Raw genomic sequence first — 21,188 nt, 5'->3', positions numbered from 1 at the left:
CTCCCAAAAATATTGCACTTAACTGCCATGTTGCCCACACCTGATGTCCTTCTTTCTGGCGCTTGGTTGCCAACTGCTTAGGATGTGCACATGACCTCCCCTCCCGCTACACTTGATGCTGGGGTGGACACTTTGTCATCCTTCCTCCCTAGACTACTCACCTTAAACTTCTACTTCTAACTTTGACATTGACTTTGATATTTTTGTCTGAACACCTTCCACTTCTGATCTCCACTTCCAAGTCTTGCTGAAGAACTGAGCATCTGTTTCACTGTTGTCCCCATGCCTACTATCCCTTACCCTTAACACAGTGGTGGGTCACCTGTCGGAACTAATCATGCCAGTTGCTAGGCTTTTGGAACTAATCTTAGAGCTTAATGATGTACTAGTTTTGCATACATACCCGCTGGATCTGTGCACCTTCCTTGGGACTATGCTTAGTGGGCTAAGCCTCAATGCTCTGATGCCAATGTTGCACACGCGGAAGTCTTTGTTGTACTGATCCACAACCCTAAGCCTAATTAAGAACAAGATTTTGATTTAAACATGATTAAGTCAGAGGAGAGAGAAGAACAAAGAGATAGTTGATGTCAGGTTTCCTTGTATTTTGATTTAAACATGATTAAGTCAGAGGAGAGAGAAGAACAAAGAGATAGTTGATGTCAGGTTTCCTTGTATTTTATATGGTACAAAAAGGTGACTGAAAAGTCTGTACATGGTTGGGCCCTTGGTCAGCCCCAAAAGGGGTTGACCTCTGGCCCCTCACATAACTTCTATTAATGACTATGATGATGAATGAGTGACTGATTGACTTAATGAACTGAATTATGACTTGATCCTTATAAATGAGTGAAAGGAAGCTGGTCAGCCAGTCCAAAAAGCTGTCGGCCTGCTGCTAGACAAGATATTAAGGAGAAAACTCCCAAAAATGCTGCACTTCAACTACCATGTTATCCACGCCTGATACCCTTCTTTCTAGCACTTGGTTGCCAGCTGCGTAGGACCCTCTGCTGGCTGCCAAGGGTTCCATCCCCTTTCATGGTGATGATGATGATGATGGTGATACTAAGGCTACTAATGATGCTGGTACTGATGCTACGGTTAATGATCGGGGGTTATGTTGTTCATGCCAAAGATTAGCCATGGCATGGGCGTGCACGTGACAGTGGCTTGTAATGATCCAAATGGTAGACTGATCATTATACAGTGCATTTTAAATGGACAAACTTTTGAATTTGCAGCAGTTTATGCTCCTTTGGTATCTGTTCATCGTGCTTGCTCTAGCAAAATCTTATGCAGCATCCATGCATGACTAATGCTTTTTTATGTGATGATTTTAATAATTCACCATCACGAGAGGACAATACTCGTGGTCACGGCATTTGATAAGGCAAAAGATCATCCTCTGAATGGGTGTTGGGAAAATCCGTTAGACAAGGCTGCCCCTTAAGTGCTTTATTGTATGCAATCGCCACTCATCCTTTGCTGCTCTATATGGATAAACTCACTAATCCTAGGCAGTTACATGGGTTGCATTTACCAAATGGGTGTGCTTTGGTTGCTCAAGTTTATGCTTATGACTCTTTTTCTTCCCTAAGAATACACCAAATGATCTTAAAGTACTTACGCAAGCTCTTGAGCTCTTTGGAAGGCGGCATGCCTGTTCATAAATTTTAGAAAATAAAAATTACTACCATTGAAGGAGATGGATTGGCATAGCATTTTATGGCTTGGACAGATTATTCAGCCCACCGACATTGTTCGACACCTTGGATATCCACTAGGCTGAAATATGTCTCATCGAACTGCTGTTGACTGGGTCACGTAGAGACTGGCACTTATCTACTTGGCCTCTTCAAGTGTGACTCGGTCCATTCCTATGGTTTACATTCAATTCTTCTTGCCGCTTTTAATATGGTCAAAACAATAGATTTCCAGCTTTATGTCAAAGACCATGGAGGTCTTATGGCGAACAAAACATCATCAGAAAGCACTGCGTCTTCTAAGATTTGAAAGAATATGCTCACCCAAGCTCTATGGTGGTCTCGATGTTCTTGATATTCATTATCATATATTAGCACGCAAAGCAACCCTGCTACAAGCTTTTTTGGCTCAACAATAGCATTGGACTCTCATGATTACCACAATGTTGACAACCTATCAAACTTGCTCCTATTACAATATGTTCACTGGTCTGGAAGACCTCCTTAGACAAGAAATTCATTCAGGCAAAAAAACATAGCATTGGACTCTCATGATTGCCACAATGTTGACCACCTATCAAACTTGCTCCTATTACAATACGTTCGCTTTTGCTGCTTGGAAGATTGGATATTCCATCGAGAGGAGACTTTTGTTTCTATGAAATTTCCTTTTTCGCATATCATCACAGAAAGGATCTACCGATTGATTATAGTACCGCCTTGGTTGTCACGCTTTTGCTGCTTGGAAGATTGGATATTCCATCAAGAGGAGACTTTTGTTTCTATGAAATTTCCTTTTTCGCATATCACAGCAGCAAGGATCTACCGATTGATTATAGTACCACCTTGGTTTTCGGAGCATGGAAATATGCTATGGAATATGAATAAGATAGCGATATGGTGGGAAAAAACTTTGCAAAGGCTATGGAAAAGCAAGTTACCTCTCAAATAGAGAGTCTTCTTTTGGCATTGCATTGCAGGAGTACCTCCTATTGGTAGCATTTTGGCAAAAATAAAGATTGCTTCTACTCATGCCTCTCTCTCTCTCTTGCTCAGGATTGAGTTGTGTGTGTAGCTGTTGTTGCTGCTCCAAACCCCAGTCCCAACAATAACTTCCTCTATAGAAAAAGAATACAATGAGATTCTTTAGATTTGTTACTTATAGGAGTGTAAGAGGCATTAGTTTCAAGGTGCATGCAGGACACCCCTCAGAAGCCTTCATCAGTCTACGAGAGGGGCAATGTGTCTAAACTCCCATATAAAATTCAAAGATTATAGATAAATAGGGAAGAAAGTAGGTCATTTTTGTGACACGTCAAACAAGTAGACATCCGTCAACCACACATTTTATCTCACCTGGATTGAGCCTATGCATGCAATGGGCTATATAGTTTGGATTGTCACTCGTTTGTCGTAAATTCATGTGTGCAACTCTACCTTGGGGGTGTCAGAATACGCAGCAGAGATGATGACCAAATCTGGGAACACAAGAGCAAAAACGCAGGCAGAAAAACAGCACAAGAGAGAGACAGATGTAGGCGTGTAACTCTGCTCTATATACACAAGAAGATCCCGAATAATGATACAAATAAGGCATGGGGGCTGAGGACCTATATATACCTCCCTGGAAGGGCAGTCGGCCAGCACTAAAAGTGTCCACGACTGAAGAAAGAGGTCCACGACTGCATAAATGCAGTCGGCCAGCTATCTGATGCCCACTACTGGTAAAAGGCAGTCGGCCAGCAGCCCTGAAGCCCACGACTGATGAAGATCCAGTCGGCCAGCACTGGGGTGCTCCCGGCATCATCTGGCAGCCCTCCCAAGTCTCAGAAAAATGGGAAAAAATAGGGGAAAAATACGGAGAGTGGGGAAAAATGGGAAAACACCTCATAAGGGCGGGCACACCCACAACAAAGGCCCTGGTGTATAAATCTAGACAGGAGATGACTTCTAACACCCCCTCTCAGCTCCTGGCTGTGTAACCAACCACTGGGAGCTGGGGTGCCGCCTGAGCAAATCCTGAGAGCGACTTCGTGAAGAGGTCCACTGTACTGTCCTCCGTCGAACAGAACTCCAGCAAGATGTCATCAGCAACGATCTGTTCACGAACAAAGTGCCTCTGGATGACCATGGGTTCCTCCAGTGGAAGCCCAAACCTGCAATGTAACCTCCTGCTGCTCCGTAAAACTGCTCCTGGGGCATAAGTAGATCTCCTCGTGTCCGGATCTCCTCCCCAAACCGAGTCACTCCAACCGCGGAGTCGGACTCCATCCAACAATCCCCCTCCTGTGTACAAGAGTCCATGATCCTTCGCATGCTGCAGAAACCACAGGAAACGCAATCCTGCCTCACAAAGAGACATCTGCAACCAAGAGCTCAACTGCCTCATCAGGAAGCTTCCGTCCAATCCGGTGTCCATCAACCAGATCAATGAACCATACAGCTTCTGAGTCACAGAGACATCACACTGCTCACAAGGATCAACACCTGTTACGGTGCACAAGCAAGTCCTGGAAACCTGATGAAACCTGTCAACCACCCCCTCTGAATCCGGAACCAGAAAGCCTGGAGAAACCGCCTCCTTCTGCAAGTAAGCACCTGCCACCTGCTTGGCTTTCCGAAAGGTCCCCGTGGAAAGAACATCCTCAACTACTGGAAGTTCTATGTCCCGAACACGACGAGACATCAGAGCATAAGTGACCTGTTCAGCTTCCTCTGACTCACTAACACAAGAACTACCAACCTCAGTACTGGAAAGTTCCTGCCAACTGCTGCTGGCAAGCTATCCACCACCTGGTCTCGGAAAGCCCGCACCTGCAGCGTATCCACACTTGAGTAGCCATTACCAGACTGCCACTCATCACAATCCTGAGGACCTGGGAGAGAGAGTGCTGAAAGCCTGTAGACTCCATTCTCCACTCCACCTTCCCAAACCACTTGGCCTGTTGCTTTGTCCCGGAGAGCAACAAAATGCTCATCAAACTCCACCCGTACGCCAGTCTTGCAAACCTGATGCACTGACAACAGATGAAAACCAAGTGCCGGAACATACAACACCTGGGAGGAATGCTTCCCCCCTCTGCCATCGGGAACTATCTCCATCCTGCCCTCACTGCTGTGAACTGGGATAGTGGACGTATCCCCAGTAAGAATATGACCAGAAAGCCTGTAGAGATCCTGTAAACCGGAACGGGAAGGAGTCATGTGCCTGGAAGCACCACTATCGAGAATCCACTCCCGAGTATCCGTTGCGGAGAGTCCTCCAATCTCCTCCCTGCCTGAAGAAAATGAAACATCGGTGTCCATCACCTCCAGGTGCACAAAAGCCGGAGTCTTCGTGATTGCTGAGGAGTCTTCACCCTTCTCGGTCTTCCGCTTGGGACACTGCCTCCAGTAGTGGCCTTTCTCGCCACAATCATTACAGGTCCTCTCTGCCTTCAGCTTCTCGCGGTCAGCGTCGGACTTCTTCTCAGAAGACTTCTCCGATGAAGCCTTCCCTTTGCCCGAGTTACGGCCTTTCGACCGTTGGCCAGTTAAGGCCTCCGAACCTCCACCCTGAGGAGGGTTCGTGAATCGTTCCTCCTGGTCCAGGACCATGGGCACAAGCTCCTCCCACGTGATGGTGCTGAGCCTGCCACCACTGGTAATCAACGACGAGTAAAATGATGAGTACGAAGAGAGCAAATGTGACAGCAACGTGATGGCCATGTCCTCTGACGATATCTCCTTCCCAGCCTGAAGAACTTCTTGCTGAAGAGCCTGCAGCTTGTTAATATGCTCCCGCATCGTCACGGACTTTGCAGGGCTCATAACCCGCATCTGTACTTCCAAAGAAATCCTCTTCATGGGTGATACCCTATTGTACAGAGAAGCCAAATGCTGCCATATACCTCTGGCCAGCGTCATATGCTTTATATGATTGATTACCTGCGGTGTGCAGTTGAGGAAAATAAACGAACGGACCCTGGCGTTGACGCGATCCCACATCTGCGTCTGGGCCTCCCGGTCCTTTCGGGTTGACGGTAACTCCCCTTCCTCTACTTCCGGCCGTGGAACACCAACAACGACGAAATCGGCAAGGTCGTACGACTCCAGAACAGATTCCATCATCACCTTCCATATGCCGTAGTTGCTCCCGTCCAACTGACGGTCCACCGGGAACGTGGGGAGTGTCGGGATCTTCACATGTCTCTCGGCCATCTCAAACAGATCTGCCATAGCGGGGATGTACTCTGAAAAGGGTGGGTGGGTGGGAACAAAGAAGAAATAAAACCTGCAAGTGGCTGTCCAGCAATTCAGCCCGCCTTCCTCTTGCTTCTCCTCTTCCCGATCAGCCCAAAACAGTCCACCAATCAGCCACAAAACAGTCCCCCTCTTGCTCACACAAATCCCAAGACCTATCTAGAGCCTAGGGCTCTGATACCATGTCAGAATACGCAGCGGAGATGATGACCAAATCTGGGAACACGAGAGCAAAAACGCAGGCAGAAAAACAGCACAAGAGAGAGACAGATGTAGGCGTGTAACTCTGCTCTATATACACAAGAAGATCCCGAATAATGATACAAATAAGGCATGGGGGCTGACGACCTATATATACCTCCCTGGAAGGGCAGTCGGCCAGCACTAAAAGTGTCCACGACTGAAGAAAGAGGTCCACGACTGCATAAATGCAGTCGGCCAGCTATCTGATGCCCACTACTGGTAAAAGGCAGTCGGCCAGCAGCCCTGAAGCCCACGACTGATGAAGATCCAGTCGGCCAGCACTGGGGTGCTCCCGGCATCATCTGGCAGCCCTCCCAAGCCTCAGAAAAATGGGAAAAAATAGGGGAAAAATACGGAGAGTGGGGAAAAATGGGAAAACACCTCATAAGGGACGGCACACCCACAACAAAGGCCCTGGTGTATAAATCTAGACACGAGATGACTTCTAACAGGGAGAGGGGTCTCCCAATAGAGAGGATTGTCACTCGCCTAGAGGATTGGCTTTCCACTGGGTCTGGTATCGCATATACTTGCCTGGAAACGCCTGGTCTTATATGGTTTCATGAACGGAAATTGCTCATGCCAATGCTGCATTGCATAGCATCTTTATGTGCTTGCCTGCAAATGAAATTGCATGCTGTTTTCATGCCTGCATGACCTATGTGTAGTTCCGGGTTAGGGGACGCCCGCCCGTGAACCGTGCGTGTGAAACTGTCTGCTGACATGGTTGTGTGGCATGTGAACAGGTGGTAAGTATTACCCAATCTAGGCTCAAATAGCCCTTAGGACTTAGCCAATATTTATAAGTGAGTGCGTTCCCACTTCATTAAAGTTTGGGCGCCCAAAAGTCACTTATAGATTATGACCGCTTCCAAGTTCACACTCACTGAAGTCCCGAGGCGGACAAGACTCAATGTCCAGGACCTGATCCTCCCTTTTTACTCATAAATGGACATCTCCCCATGTCCCTTCACCTGATTGGACCCCAATTCACTTACTTATTAAGAGAAAATTCGTGTTTTCTCTTCATGAGGATTTTTGGAGGCTGAAAACTCTGTTTTTCCACCATTTCTCTCCATTTCCAAGCTCTCCATAGCCATACCCAACTTGCTAGGGTGTTTTCCAAGCTTCCAAGAGTGTTTCCAAGTGCTAATCACTCTCCTACTCACTCCCAATGTCTGAAATTCAGCAAAATAGCTCTCATTTTTGCTGTAATTTCTGGTCTTTTTGCTGAAAACCCTAATTTCAATCTTCCTTTCTCAAATTGAACCATAGGGGAAGCTTTCCCAGGATTCCCTTCATCCTCTTGAAGACTTTTGTCGCGAAGGATTGCGGCAAATCGAAGATATCAACACTTCTAAAGCTTCCAACGCGAAGGCTTCCGCTTGCAACAACTTCTATGAAGACTGGTAAGCTAATTGGACAATGTGTTGTCATTACTTATTCAGTAGAAGGGCAGGACTCCTTGTTTAGCCGCCCTGTGTAGTATTTCTCTTGTCCTATGTGCTCTTGAAGATGTTGCTACCTTGCTTGGTAGAACATAGAGCCAATGGTAGAGAATATGGGCACTGAAGTCGGGCCGGGCATCAAGGCAGCTCCTTGGTGATCTACATCGACATACCATTGTTTTCTAAATGCTGAATTTCATATGCATTGGCATGGAGGATTTGGCAATGGATGCCCGTGAAACTATGGATTGAATTTCTCCAATAGTAATACAATTTACTCAAGGGAGGGGTCGGCCGTTCCGGCCATTGTGTGTCTCTTGTCAATTCAGCAATTTACTTCTTGTATTTGAGCAAGTGTCCTTCAAATCTTAGTGTATTTAAGTGTATTGATTAGCATTGTGTTCAACCAAGTTACATTGGTATCAGAGCATACGGTTCTCTTTCACTTCTATCGTGAGAGACGATCACCGTGAACACTAGCTATCTCTACACTTAGAACATTATGGACAGCCATACAATGAATGTTGCAGATGCTAATACAAGAGACAGGGACAATGAAATGCATGCCTCCAATGCTTTACAGGATGAGCAAACTCATGTGGTGCATAATAGGGAACATGAATATGTGGGACAGCCGTCCCGTGGCAAAGAGAAGATGCAAGAAGAAGAGTCCATAGTCTTGAGGGTTGAACTTACTCGTATGCAGGCTCTTCTCCATGCACAACAAGAAGAATTGAATCTCTATCGCCGCGAGGCTCCATTGATACATGATCGTTTGAAGGCCAAGAAAGCTGAATCTTATATGGATCATGCAATGGCAATGATTGCTCAAGAGTTGCACATGCAACCGAGGGATGCAGCACGTGCATACTTGGCTCGTACCGAGGATGCCTATGCAAAAAAGGCAACCATTCCACATGTCTTGGAATCCCCACTGGTGCCCGAACAAGAACTTATGTCTAAGAGGATAAATCTCCATGCTATGGGAGAGGAACAATCAGTGACTTCACGCCATGCACGAATACCTCATGTAGCCCGTGAAGGATACAATGTTTATGGCAGTGGTCAAAATGTATGTCAAATGCCATTGCCGGCTGAAAATGTGCATGCACAACACATGCAACATGGGCTGCAATTTTCTGTTGGTGCGGGTATTCCGCGTATCTCTCATGCCACTCATGCCTTGGAGTGTGCTCGTGAGGGAGAAGTTATGGCTGAAAATGTATCAATGCATGTTGAAGGGCCAGCCATGCCTCATGCTTACAGGGCACATGTATCTATGCCTTATGCATCACCTTTTGGTCCTAAAATGATACCAATCACAGGGGCTGTCCCAATGGACAAACATGGGGGAAAACATGTTGAGATGCACACACATGCATCAAAGTCTCCTGACTTCAAAGCCGGAGACAAATCTGTGAAGTTTGACACATATCATGGAGAATATGATGCATCAAAGGCACTTGCTTTTATTGCCCAGTTTGATATTGCTTTCAGTGATGAGGATTTCACTCAGAAATCCATGATCCGGCATGTAAGCATGTTCATGAAAGGCACTGCTGCCCATTGGTGGCTCACGGAGAAGCTCTCACCGAATCCTGTTAGATCATGGGAAAAGTTCAAGGAGAGGTTCTATGCTCAATTCTTGCCTCCCAATGCATTGAATGAAATAACAATGAAGTGGGATTGGGTAAAGCAAAATGAGGGGGAATCGGTAAATGCATATGTACAAAAGTTTTGGAAAGTGCTCTTGGAGGTGTCTCCATTTATGCATGTCACCGAGGCGGAAAGGAAGAGAAGGTTTCAATCGGGATTGCAACCCGTGTACAAAGCGGGATTACAAATGTATCCTGGTCATACCTTACACCAATTAATCGCAGCCGCCACCGCCACCGAGCAATTGGAACTCAAATTGAGTCGATCCAATAAGGCTAAACCCTCATTTCAAGGCAAAGAGAGGGCTGTCCAAAACATGCAAAATGATGGACAGCCACCTAAAAGGGACCAAAACCAAGCCAAATTGGGTCCAAAAGCTGAAAATAAGTTTGCTAAAAAGCGTCCTTATAAGCCGGCAAACTTTGGTCTTAGTGCTGAGAAGAAGGAGCAATATATGCGTGAAGGCAAATGCTTTACTTGTGGCAGCACTGAGCACATGGCCCAAATAAGAAGAACAAAGCTGAAAATGCTAATGTACCGAAGCCTAATGTGCATATGGTTCCGGATGTGCAGGGCAACACTTCACATGATAGCAAAGATAGGGTTGTATGCAAAGCTTGGGGACAACTCAAGAATCAGCCCGCTTTGTTTATGTTTGATGATTGTGCAACGGAGAATTTCATATCCACTCAGATGGCAGCTGCTTTGGGTATTGAAGTGGAGGACATGGGTCCTCAAATTGAAGCAGGGGCTACCTTTGTTGATAGAGAAGTGCAGGTCATGCCTATTTTTGGCAAGTTGCGCATACACATTCAAGGCTATGTGGATCATGAGGATTTTCTTGTGGCGCCTTTGAATGGCTGTGATGTATTGCTTGGAAAGCCTTGGCATACACGTATTGATCCGTGCAAGGCTTACAAGACTAACAGGATCACCTTCATGCATAAAGGCCGAGAACATGTAATTGATGCTGGTGAAGAGGGTGATACCATTCCCCTTGTATCTCATGTACAAATTAAGAAAGTAATGAAAAAGAGTATTTTTGCGTACTTGATTTTTGTACGAGATCCTGTTGAGGAAAATAATGTACATGTAAACACTCTTTGTAATGATAGGCTGAAATTTTTGCAAGAGCACAATGATTGTTTTGCTGATGAGTTACCAAATGAGTTACCACCTGTACGACCGGAAGATCATCGCATTGATCTTGTGCCGGGTAGCTCACCACCTAATAGGCCAACCTATCATGTAAGTGCATCCCAAAAAGAGGAGATCATGAAGCAAGTAAATGAGCTTCTTGAGAAGGGTTTGGTTCAGCCAAGCTCTTCCCCATATTGTTCACCCGTCCTCTTAGTTCAAAAGAAGGATGGATCCTTTCGTATGTGTGTGCATTATAGAGCTTTGAATAAGCTTACCGTCAAGAATCGGTTTTCGATTCCACGCATAGACGACATCCTTGACAAGTTGGATGGATCGGCATACTTTAGCCGAATTGATCTCAAGAGTGGATATCATCAAGTGCGTGTAGTGCCTGAGGATGTACACAAAACTGCTTTCATGACAGCATTTGGGCTTTATGAGTATCTTGTTATGCCTTTTGGTCTTACAAATGCCCCGGCTACATTCAATAGAATGATGGATCGCATATTCCGTGGGTACATGAAATTTACAGGTGTCTTCTTTGATGACATCCTAGTCTTCTCGAAGACCGAAGAAGAGCATAAAGCTCATTTGGCTATTGTTTTTGAAGAGTTCCATAAGCATAAACTCTTCATAAATGCAAAGAAGAGTGAGTTCTTCTTGTTAGAGATACATTATCTTGGGCATATTGTGTCCAAAGATGGAGTGCGGATGGATCCTGCAAAGATTGATGCAATTCGGAATTGGCCTAAATTGAGTTCACTGCATGAGATCCGTAGTTTTCTTGGATTATGCTCTTACTACCGCAGGTTCATTCGGCACTTTGCATGGATTGCTTCTCCTTTGCATGATTTGACAAAGAAGAAGGCCGTGTTCAAATGGACTAATGTAGAGAGAGATGCATTCCTCAAATTGAAAGATGCAACTACTCATGGTCCAGTGTTGATCGTTTCGGATTTGCAAAAGCCTTTTTGTGTGGAATGTGATGCATCTGGAAATTGCATAGGGGCTGTCCTTAATCAAGAGGGACATGCCGTGGCTTATGACAGCCGTAGGTTGCATGATGCGGAGCTATCTCTTGGCATATATGAGAAAGAGCTCTTGGCTGTAATTCATGCACTTACTATATGGAAACACTATCTTCTTGGGGCTGATTTCACTGTGAAGACAGATCACCAGAGTTTGAGGTATTTTCTTACTCAAACTAAGTTATCAGAGAAGCATATGAGGATGGCCAATTTCCTCTTTTCATTTTCAGATCTTGCACACCCCGGGAAAGAAGAATGTAGTGGCCGATGCATTGTCACGAAAGCCGTATGTAGCAGCTATCTCGGTTGCCTCTCATGGGGACTTGTCTACCATGCGTGATTTGTATCATACGGATGCTGATTTTGCCACTATTTGGGTTGATTTGATGACTGGTCATGCACATGCCTCATATGTGATCAAAGAGGGTTATCTCATGAAAGATAATTGCCAATGTGTGGTGTCTGACATAAGGCAAAAGGTTTTGGATGAGTGCCATGCTCCTCCATATGCTGGTCATAAAGGCATAATGCCTACTACGCACATGATTGAGCGGTATTTCTTTTGGCCAGGTATGCAGAAGGACATAGAGGCACATGTACGTGCATGTATCACCTGTCAAAAGGTCAAATTTGATAGGCAAAAGGCACCAGGTTTGCTTCAGCCATTGCCTATTCCCATGCAGCCATGGGAAAATATTACAATGGATTTCATTATGGACTTGCCACGTACCCAACAGGGTAATGATGCAATTTGGATAATTGTGGACAGGTTTAGCAAGCAAGCTCATTTCTTAACGGTCAAAAAGACCATCAAAGCTGTCCATATGGTTAAAATATATCTTGCACAAGTGTTCAAACATCATGGAATGCCGAAGTCCATTGTGGGGGATAGAGATCCCAGGACTACAAGTCTCTTTTGGCGGGCCTTATTTGATAATATGGGCACCAAATTGGACTTCTCATCAGCTTATCACCCTCAAACGGATGGGCAAAGTGAGGCTGAAAATTCAGCCGTGTTGGATCTCTTGAAATGTTATGTGGCGGATCAGAAGTCTTCTTGGGAGAAGTACTTACCGCTCGTGGAATTCGCATACAACAACACAGTGCATGCATCTACGGGAAAGGCCCCGTTTGAGATTGTTTATGGTAAGGTGGTTTTGCCACCCATCCTTCGCACAAAGGATGAGATATTTGCAGCTGATGAGTATGTAAGAGACTTGGATATTGCTTTTGCTCAGGTGCGGACAGCCATTGCAAGGTCACAAGACAAGCATAAAAAGGCTGCCGACAAGCATGGAAGGCAATTGGATGTTAAAGAGAATGATTGGGTATTGCTGAAATTTGAGAAAGCAAGACTTGCAAAGAGGCCTGGCAAAGAGGGTGCATATCCTAAGCTTGCAACCAGGTACTATGGGCCTTTTCGAGTGATCGAGAAGATCAATGAACTGGCTTTCAGATTGGCATTACCTAGTCATTGGCACATACACAATGCTTTTCATCTGAGTCTCCTTCGCAAGTATGTAGGGCCGGAGACCAGTGAAATGGTCATTGAGGATCCACCAGAAGTGGATGAGCTTGAGGAGATCTGCAGCCAGAGCAGATTGTGTATCACAAGGAACGCAAGCTTGCTGCAGGCAAAGTTGTGAGACGTTACCTTGTGAAGTTTAAGAACTATCTTCCCATTGATGCTGAATGGGTAGATGAATAGTTCTTCAAAGATTGCCCGCATGTGCTTCAGACATATTTGGATGCATTTCAGTTACGGACAACTGTTAAGAAGCGGGGGGAGGGAGGGGGGAATATCACCATTTGGCCACCCGAATGGTTCACTCTTGCTTTCACACTATGTACATATCGGATTGGTGTCCATGGCTTATGGAATGTGCCTATGCATGTGATTGACACGTGTCATGCTGTATAGTTGGATATGATATTCCGCTGGGACTTAACGTTATCATGCCCGGAATATCTGGAGGACTTGGCTTTTCGCTGGGACTTGTGCCTTTGCGTACATGCCCGGAAACGCCTAGAGGATTGGCTTTCCACTGGGTCTGGTATCGCATATACTTGCCTAGAAACGCCTGGTCTTATATGGTTTCATGAACGGAAATTGCTCATGCCAATGCTGCATTGCATAGCATCTTTATGTGCTTGCCTGCAAATGAAATTGCATGCTGTTTTCATGCCTGCATGACCTATGTGTAGTTCCGGGTTAGGGGACGCCCGCCCGTGAACCGTGCGTGTGAAACTGTCTGCTGACATGGTTGTGTGGCATGTGAATAGGTGGTAAGTATTACCCAATCTAGGCTCAAATAGCCCTTAGGACTTAGCCAATATTTATAAGTGAGTGCGTTCCCACTTCATTAAAGTTTGGGCGCCCAAAAGTCACTTATAGATTATGACCGCTTCCAAGTTCACACTCACTGAAGTCCCGAGGCGGACAAGACTTAATGTCCAGGACCTGATCCTCCCTTTTTACTCATAAATGGACATCTCCCCATGTCCCTTCACCTGATTGGACCCCAATTCACTTACTTATTAAGAGAAAATTCGTGTTTTCTCTTCATGAGGATTTTTGGAGGCTGAAAACTATGTTTTTCCACCATTTCTCTCCATTTCCAAGCTCTCCATAGCCATACCCAACTTGCTAGGGTGTTTTCCAAGCTTCCAAGAGTGTTTCCAAGTGCTAATCACTCTCCTACTCACTCCCAATGTCTGAAATTCAGCAAAATAGCTCTCATTTTTGCTGTAATTTCTGGTCTTTTTGCTGAAAACCCTAATTTCAGCCTTCCTTTCTCAAATTGAACCATAGGGGAAGCTTTCCCAAGGTTCCCTTCATCCTCTTGAAGACTTTTGTCGCGAAGGATTGCGACAAATCGAAGATATCAACACTTCTAAAGCTTCCAACGCGAAGGCTTCCGCTTGCAACAACTTCTATGGAGACTGGTAAGCTAATTGGACAATGTGTTGTCATTACTTATTCAGTAGAAGGACAAGACTCCTTGTTTAGCCGCCCTGTGTAGTATTTCTCTTGTCCTATGTGCTCTTGAAGATGTTGCTACCTTGCTTGGTAGAACATAGAGCCAATGGTAGAGAATATGGGCACTGAAGTCGGGCTGGGCATCAAGGCAGCTCCTTGGTGATCTACATCGACATACCATTGTTTTCTAAATGCTAAATTTCATATGCATTGGCATGGAGGATTTGGCAATGGATGCCCGTGAAGCTATGTATTGAATTTCTCCAATAGTAATACAATTTACTCAAGGGAGGGGTCGGCCGTTCCGGCTCATTGTGTGTCTCTTGTCAATTCAGCAATTTACTTCTTGTATTTGAGCAAGTATCCTTCAAATCATAGTGTATTTAAGTGTATTGATTAGCATTGTGTTCAACCAAGTTACAACGTGCATGCCTTGAGGGTGCGGACTTGCCAAGGTTGTGTCGATCTCTAGCTTGGGGGTGGCTTACCATTGCATATGGTTTGGAGCCTACGGTTGGGTGGTGAGGTCTAGCTGCACCCTTTTATGTTCATCTGGATGTTCTTGTGTACTCATTGCATGGTGTACGATGATTGTAGTGCTTCAAACGTGCTTCTTGGGCTTTCTTTTGTGAATATCGGTCTTGGGAGGACTTACTATGGGATGTTTCAACCACCTCAATCCCGTAACCTATTCAACCAAACATATTTCAGCCTAGAACGAGATAGATATAGATAGACTACATACTTTTTTTTTAACTGAAACCACTGATTTTAATTAATTTAATGTGATTAAGGACGCTAAGTGCACCATGTACGCTACATGAACCATTCAAGTTCTGAAAGTCGTGATTGAAGGTAAATACATTAAGTACGGTACTCTTTTTAATTGCACATGTACACACATGCATGCAAGCTCATATCCAGACACTTGTTTCAAGATAATCTCAAAAAATTCAAAACTGAAGCTCGTGGGTACATTTCATATGCCTGCCGTTGGTTAATATGAACTTACACATTTAATGATCTCATAAACATAACTTGAAAAAGTACGAGTATGGAACGGAATGTTAAGTATTGTACATACTGTACCAAACAAGGGGAAACAAGGGATTGAGTATGAGTATTGTATGCAACTATACAAGACCCCATTCCATACAGAAGGGCTTGCCTAAAATATCTCAAAATACTATCAATTGCAGTTCCCCCTAACTGGCATCCTTTACCACTACCCCTCTTGGGGTTCAGTTGGATGTTGTAAGAAATTTAAAGACCACCGCAGCCAGAAAGAGGTAGGACATCACAATCTATAGGAAGCATGTCCCAAACCTCTAACCAGAAGATGACTGCAGCCAGAAAGAGTGGACCACCATAATTCCCAGGAAGCATGCTATCGAACACAAACCCAGAGACTTAAATTGCAAGGCGCCTGACAGAATTTATGGTCACATTTAGACACTACTCATGGGTAGAATGCAAGTGCCCTCAGGAAAAGAGAATACACTCTCTGACAGAACCCAGCTTATGCCGTAATCTGTACATTTTTTCTTGGGGAACAAGATAACCTACACAGCTCTCTCTTGCAAGAAGGAAGTCAGTCTCTGTGGGTTTTGAGCCAGCCGTTCAGTTCCGGCAAGTTCCTTCTTACTCGTGCCTCCACGGCTCCCTCCCGCTTCTCAGCCTCTTCATTTCCCTGGGCCTTCTTCTTTAATCCATCCTTGGAGCAACTCTGCATGCAAGGATTTCCAATTGACGCAGCTCATTGGTGAGCCCCATCAATCTCATTGACATTCTTCAATTACTTTGTTGATGAAGGGGGATCTCCAACCACTTACCAGCTCTGAAGGACTGCCAAATCTTGTGATGAAATTCTCATACCATTCACAAGTGCTCGACTCTTGTGGGTCCACTCCCATGAGTCCACTCCCCTAGAATAGATCACCCACCTTAGCACAAGTTTCCATATGCATGTTGATTGGCGTCTTCTCTCGCATGCCAACACATAGTAAGCCACTCCTTGGCATATTTTAATTAGAAAATAAAAACAACATATTTTTTGCAAGGAAGCACAGAGGATTTGGTCTGCCATTGCACCCCTCTTTGGTAGGATTAAGAGGGATGCTATCATTTCTTTTGGTTCTATCATTTGGTTGACATAGTCTGGGCCACAGCTGAGATTCGAGGGCACTGACAGGAGCTTGGCCATTATGGTTAGGCAAGGAGTTGCTCGGCAGTGTTGTCTTCAGGATTTGCCACTTTCACACTTTGTCCCTCCGGCACAGAGGTTAGACAGTTCTTGGGAGATTATTGCTAGCATCTCAGCCTGGAATATCTGGAAGGCTAGATGCACCGAGGCTATTGAGGGTACTCCCATTCTTGTTTCTCAGTGTCTTTGCAGGATTTGGAGTGATATTATTCACACCATCATGGCTACCTGGACTAGAATCCAGGGATCTTCGAGGGCTGCGGAGAGGAAGCGCGGCCAGTTTATGAGAGAGTGGGACATTGGTATCTTTTTCACGTCCTCTCATTCGGGACCCTATTGACAGCACAGGGCTCCTGATTGGTTGAGATCTCCACCTTTCTTGGTGTGAAATCTCCATTTTGTTTAAAAAAAAAATCATACTTAATAGAAGTCTCCTTTATGGAAAAAAAAAATGGTTAATGTCACTCCCATGGATCCACTCCCATAGGACAGCTCACTCACCTTAGCACGAGTTTCCATACATGCATGTTGGTTGGTGTCTTCTGTTGCATGCCAACACATTGTAAGACAATCCTTGCCAGTTCTGGTCTAAGCCCCTTTTAAATCTGACCTTGTTTCAGAGTTCTGGTCTAAGCCCCTTTTAAATCTGACCTTGTTTCAGAGTTCTGTTCCCATCCCTAAGGTATTGATGGGCTTTCTTTTTGCATCCCCTGCCTTCATAGCACCAGTCCCAGATTTGGAGGCTTATGCACAATTTCCACACTCACAAATGAAACACGTTTTAGCTTTCATGTCAAAGATATAGTGTTTATAGTTATATTTTCACATCATTTGTTTAAGTTGCTCTACTTAAGACATCAGACACTTGTGAAGGCTTATGCACAATTTCCACAGTCACAAATGAAACACGTTTGAGCTTTTATGTCAAAGATTGAGTATTATGCATGGTTATACTTTCACATAATTTGTTTAACGTGCTCTACTTACTCGGATGCACAATGTTGAATTTGGACAAATGCAATGAGACACGAATTGCAGTAAATGAATTGCGGTAACTGAAATATGCATGATATTTTCTGAAGAAAAGATATCCTTCATTATATAAGTATTCACACCATTAAGAATCCACATTTATCCATGTACAAATGCAGCAGAGATGCTTTTGCTGATAAGCTCTTTGTCGGAATATGATACCAAATGTGAGTGTTGATTGTGTCGGCTTGCTCATGCAAGTGCACCACCTAATTTTTTTATATTTTTTATAAAATGGAGTTTTTGGATGCTTATCTTATCATGGTCACGTATAAGAAAGGATTAATTTCCACATTGTTAAAATATGAGGTGCAAACATGATTGCAAAACTCATGGATCTGTGACATGTGCATATCGTCTACGCAAAATTTATGCACATCTACGCTAGTGAACTTTTCAAATCCTTATCGAAAGCATTTCACTAGCTTGAGTACCAAGATATTAAGCATACCGGACACTTTTTCGCCAAATTGGTTAAGCAGCTAACTCTCGGAACACCTTCACTTGTACCAGTGCCCAAAAACAAAAGATAAGATTTTCCATATTCCACCTCAACTGCATCTTTTTCTTGTTTTCCCAGGATCCCATCAGCAAAAGCAAGATAATCACTAGGAACCGATAATTCCTGTATTGTACATGGTAAATAGCAAGAGAAGCTAAAACATTTGTCAAGACATACAAACATCAATTAAAAGCATGTATAGGTAGTAATAAGTATACAAGAAATTAAATCCTAGTTCATGATGCCTGGTATATAAGTGAAAGAGAGGAGCTGATGTGCTGCAAGCCTGTCAATCAAAATAATAAATTGTACTCCTAAAGCATGTAGCTCACTATGATCAAACATGCAGTATAATTTCCTTCTATTAAAATTGATAGACAAATGGTTCGGAATGAGGAGAACAAGAACCTTCTTTTCAACTGAACATTCCTACATCAATACAAGGGGCTGGGCATAGACATTCTTTCAGTTGTCTAGGCGTCTCTTTTTGGGAGGTGGTGGCATGGTCATGAATTGACAGCCATGGGGATACCCATCTCATTGACTAGACACAAGTGTGCAGGTAACTTTTCCCATCAATCTTTGTCCAATTGCACAACAGATGGTGTGGCATGTTAAGTGGAGGATTGTGTTTCCATATCTTCTCAAGTTAATTCAATTCACAAAAATCTTTCAAAGCATTATTGCCTCAGCTTCCATTATTTTAGGGAGCAAAAAGAGGGGAACATTTTGGCGAGAACAACAACAGACTTGTCATCCCAATCCACACTACACCCTAGTTGCTGCAGTAGCACCAATTTCAGTTACTCCATTAAAACCCACGCAGAGCATGGGGTATGGCTGCTTACCCAACTAACTTAAGTTTCAAGGCAAATTAATGCAAAATACAGATTAACACAAAGCTAGCCGACATAATTGGCTACTTCTTCTATAAACAAGACCCTCTTTCCCCATTCTACACATCTTCCACAAGTCTTTCGAAACGTCCTGCTAAAGGAGATCCAATCATGAAAATTTTAGCCTTAACAGCAGCAATTAATGCAGCTTAATGCAAGGCTTCCTGCTGCAGTAGATTTCAGTAGTTAGAAGAGAACTACAAACGGGTTTCTTGCTATATTCACGGTGAGTTTAGTAAGCAGTTTAGTTTCCAGTAAATTCCGCTGATTTCTTTGGAACTTGGCAAGCTTTATCGCTATACACTAGATTATAGTAGATTATGTTTGAGAGAATCATGTCTTCTGCCGTCTCATCTATTTCCTCTCTTCCTCTTCCGTATATTCTGAGTTCTATGTGTCAAAGTAGTTTTAATAACCACACTTCCATTATTGCACCCTAACACCTAGGTCGGCTGTTTGCTGCAGTTCCTTCTCCTTGTATTAGTGTTTGCCTTCGCGCCTTCGACCCACAGGTTGGCCTAGGATTTTGCTCATATCAAATGTAATGCTACAAGCTGTTTTGCTTTGTCCATTTGGGAAGAGAGGGGGAGAGTGGGGGGGAACAAATTCTCAGTACTCATGGTTGGTGTAACTAGTTGGCCCTCCTAGCTCTATTTCACATAATGAAATCCATGCTCGGACACCAGACAGGTGAAAGAAGACATGGGGTCAAGGTCCATAAGGATTGATTAAGAAAAGCCACCATTCTTGGTCAAAAAGCAAGAAAAAGCAAAAAGTCAAACAAGGTTGACCACGAGCCAAGGGCACCATTGGAAAGAGGAGACTAAGCCAGACCAAGAAGCTAAAAGCCGCTTTCTCAAAAAGCAACAAAAAGCAAGGCCCTGAAGTTGTAAAAGCACAAATCAAGAACTTTGGCTATTATTAATAATATTTAATAAGAAGGCAAAAGCAAAGCAAAAGCATCACTTTTTGGCAAAAAGCAAGGCTTCCCCAAATATAAAAGAAGCATCAGCCTCTCTTGAGCATCGAGTTGAAGAAGAACCTCTTCATCACGTTGCCATCTTCGTTCAAGCGTGGAGATTATCTTCTTCATCATCATCTATGAACCAAATCATGGAGTTTTTCATTGCTACCTGCTGATTTCAGAGCGCCTCAAGCAACTACACTGCCACGTCACCATCTTTCCATGCGACTGTACGGATCCGTACAACTGTACAGACTGTACGGACAGAAAATTTTGAAAACCCTAAAGAATTCCAGAACCCTAAAACTGCTCAAAAAAACCTAAAAAACTGCTTTTTGGAGGATTTTATCACCCGAAAACCATTAAAACAGGTTTTATATCAATTTTCTTGCCAGAAAGAGCTTCTCTAGGGTTTTCATCATCGACAAGGCTATAGGAATTGTGGAGATTATTCATGGGATAGGCGAGTGGATTTAGAGCTTGGAAATGAAACTTGAGCATAGAGCTTGGACATGGAAGCTTGAACTTGAGCACAGACATAAAGAACTTGGACATAGAGCTTGGGCATGAAGCTTGGATATGAACATGGAACACACACCTTAGACATGGAGCTTGGATTTTGGATAGGGATTTGGACTTAGACTTAGACTTGGATTTGGACTTGGACTTGGATTTGGATCCATTGGATCTGGATATTGGATCTGGTACTAGCCCAGTGAGATATACTTGTGGGTCATCCCCGTGGTATGCTCGGCATTAGAGATCTTGTGCGTCAACATCAACATCGACTTGGATATCCTACATCGGCATATTTGTTTGTTTTGTATTCATTGATTGTATTGATCCTAGCTAGCGTGTCCGTGGATTATTCTTGAATAAATTCTTGAAAGTGGGTAGGGCCTATTCCCCGCTCAATGTAGTGTATTGTGCAACATCCCCATTCCCTTTCTCTCTCCCACTTCTCTCTTTATATTTTTATCTCTTGGACACGTGGTTGAGTCTGCCACTGCACGCCCCGCTGGGCTTACAGTGGTATCACAGCAGGATTTCTCTTGAAGAAACTTTCTTAGGGTGACAGAGCCATGTCAAGAACAGAGGGAGACCAAGGGCCTAATGAAGGGAACAACTATAAGGCCGATCCAGGACTTCAG

The 21,188-nt window shown here is 44.1% G+C and overlaps 1 protein-coding gene across 5 annotated transcripts in view; it reads right to left on the bottom strand.

Moving 5' to 3' along the window:
• Positions 1–21,188, bottom strand: part of LOC147603754 (Metallo-hydrolase/oxidoreductase superfamily protein) — a 128,004-nt gene that overhangs the window by 93,971 nt on the left and 12,845 nt on the right. For all 5 annotated transcript variants that reach the window (XM_086795910.1, XM_086795911.1, XM_086795914.1 and 2 more), the window contains exon 2: positions 18,127–18,300. In XM_086795910.1, the coding sequence (XP_086652036.1) occupies positions 18,127–18,300 (174 nt within the window). The remainder of the gene's footprint in view (positions 1–18,126; positions 18,301–21,188) is intronic.

Source organism: Cibotium barometz, chromosome 63 (genome assembly GCF_041138505.1).
Source record: "Cibotium barometz isolate CiBa-2024 chromosome 63, ASM4113850v1, whole genome shotgun sequence".
Classification (NCBI taxonomy): Eukaryota; Viridiplantae; Streptophyta; class Polypodiopsida; order Cyatheales; family Cibotiaceae; genus Cibotium; species Cibotium barometz.
This window is presented reverse-complemented; position numbering and strand designations above follow the sequence as displayed.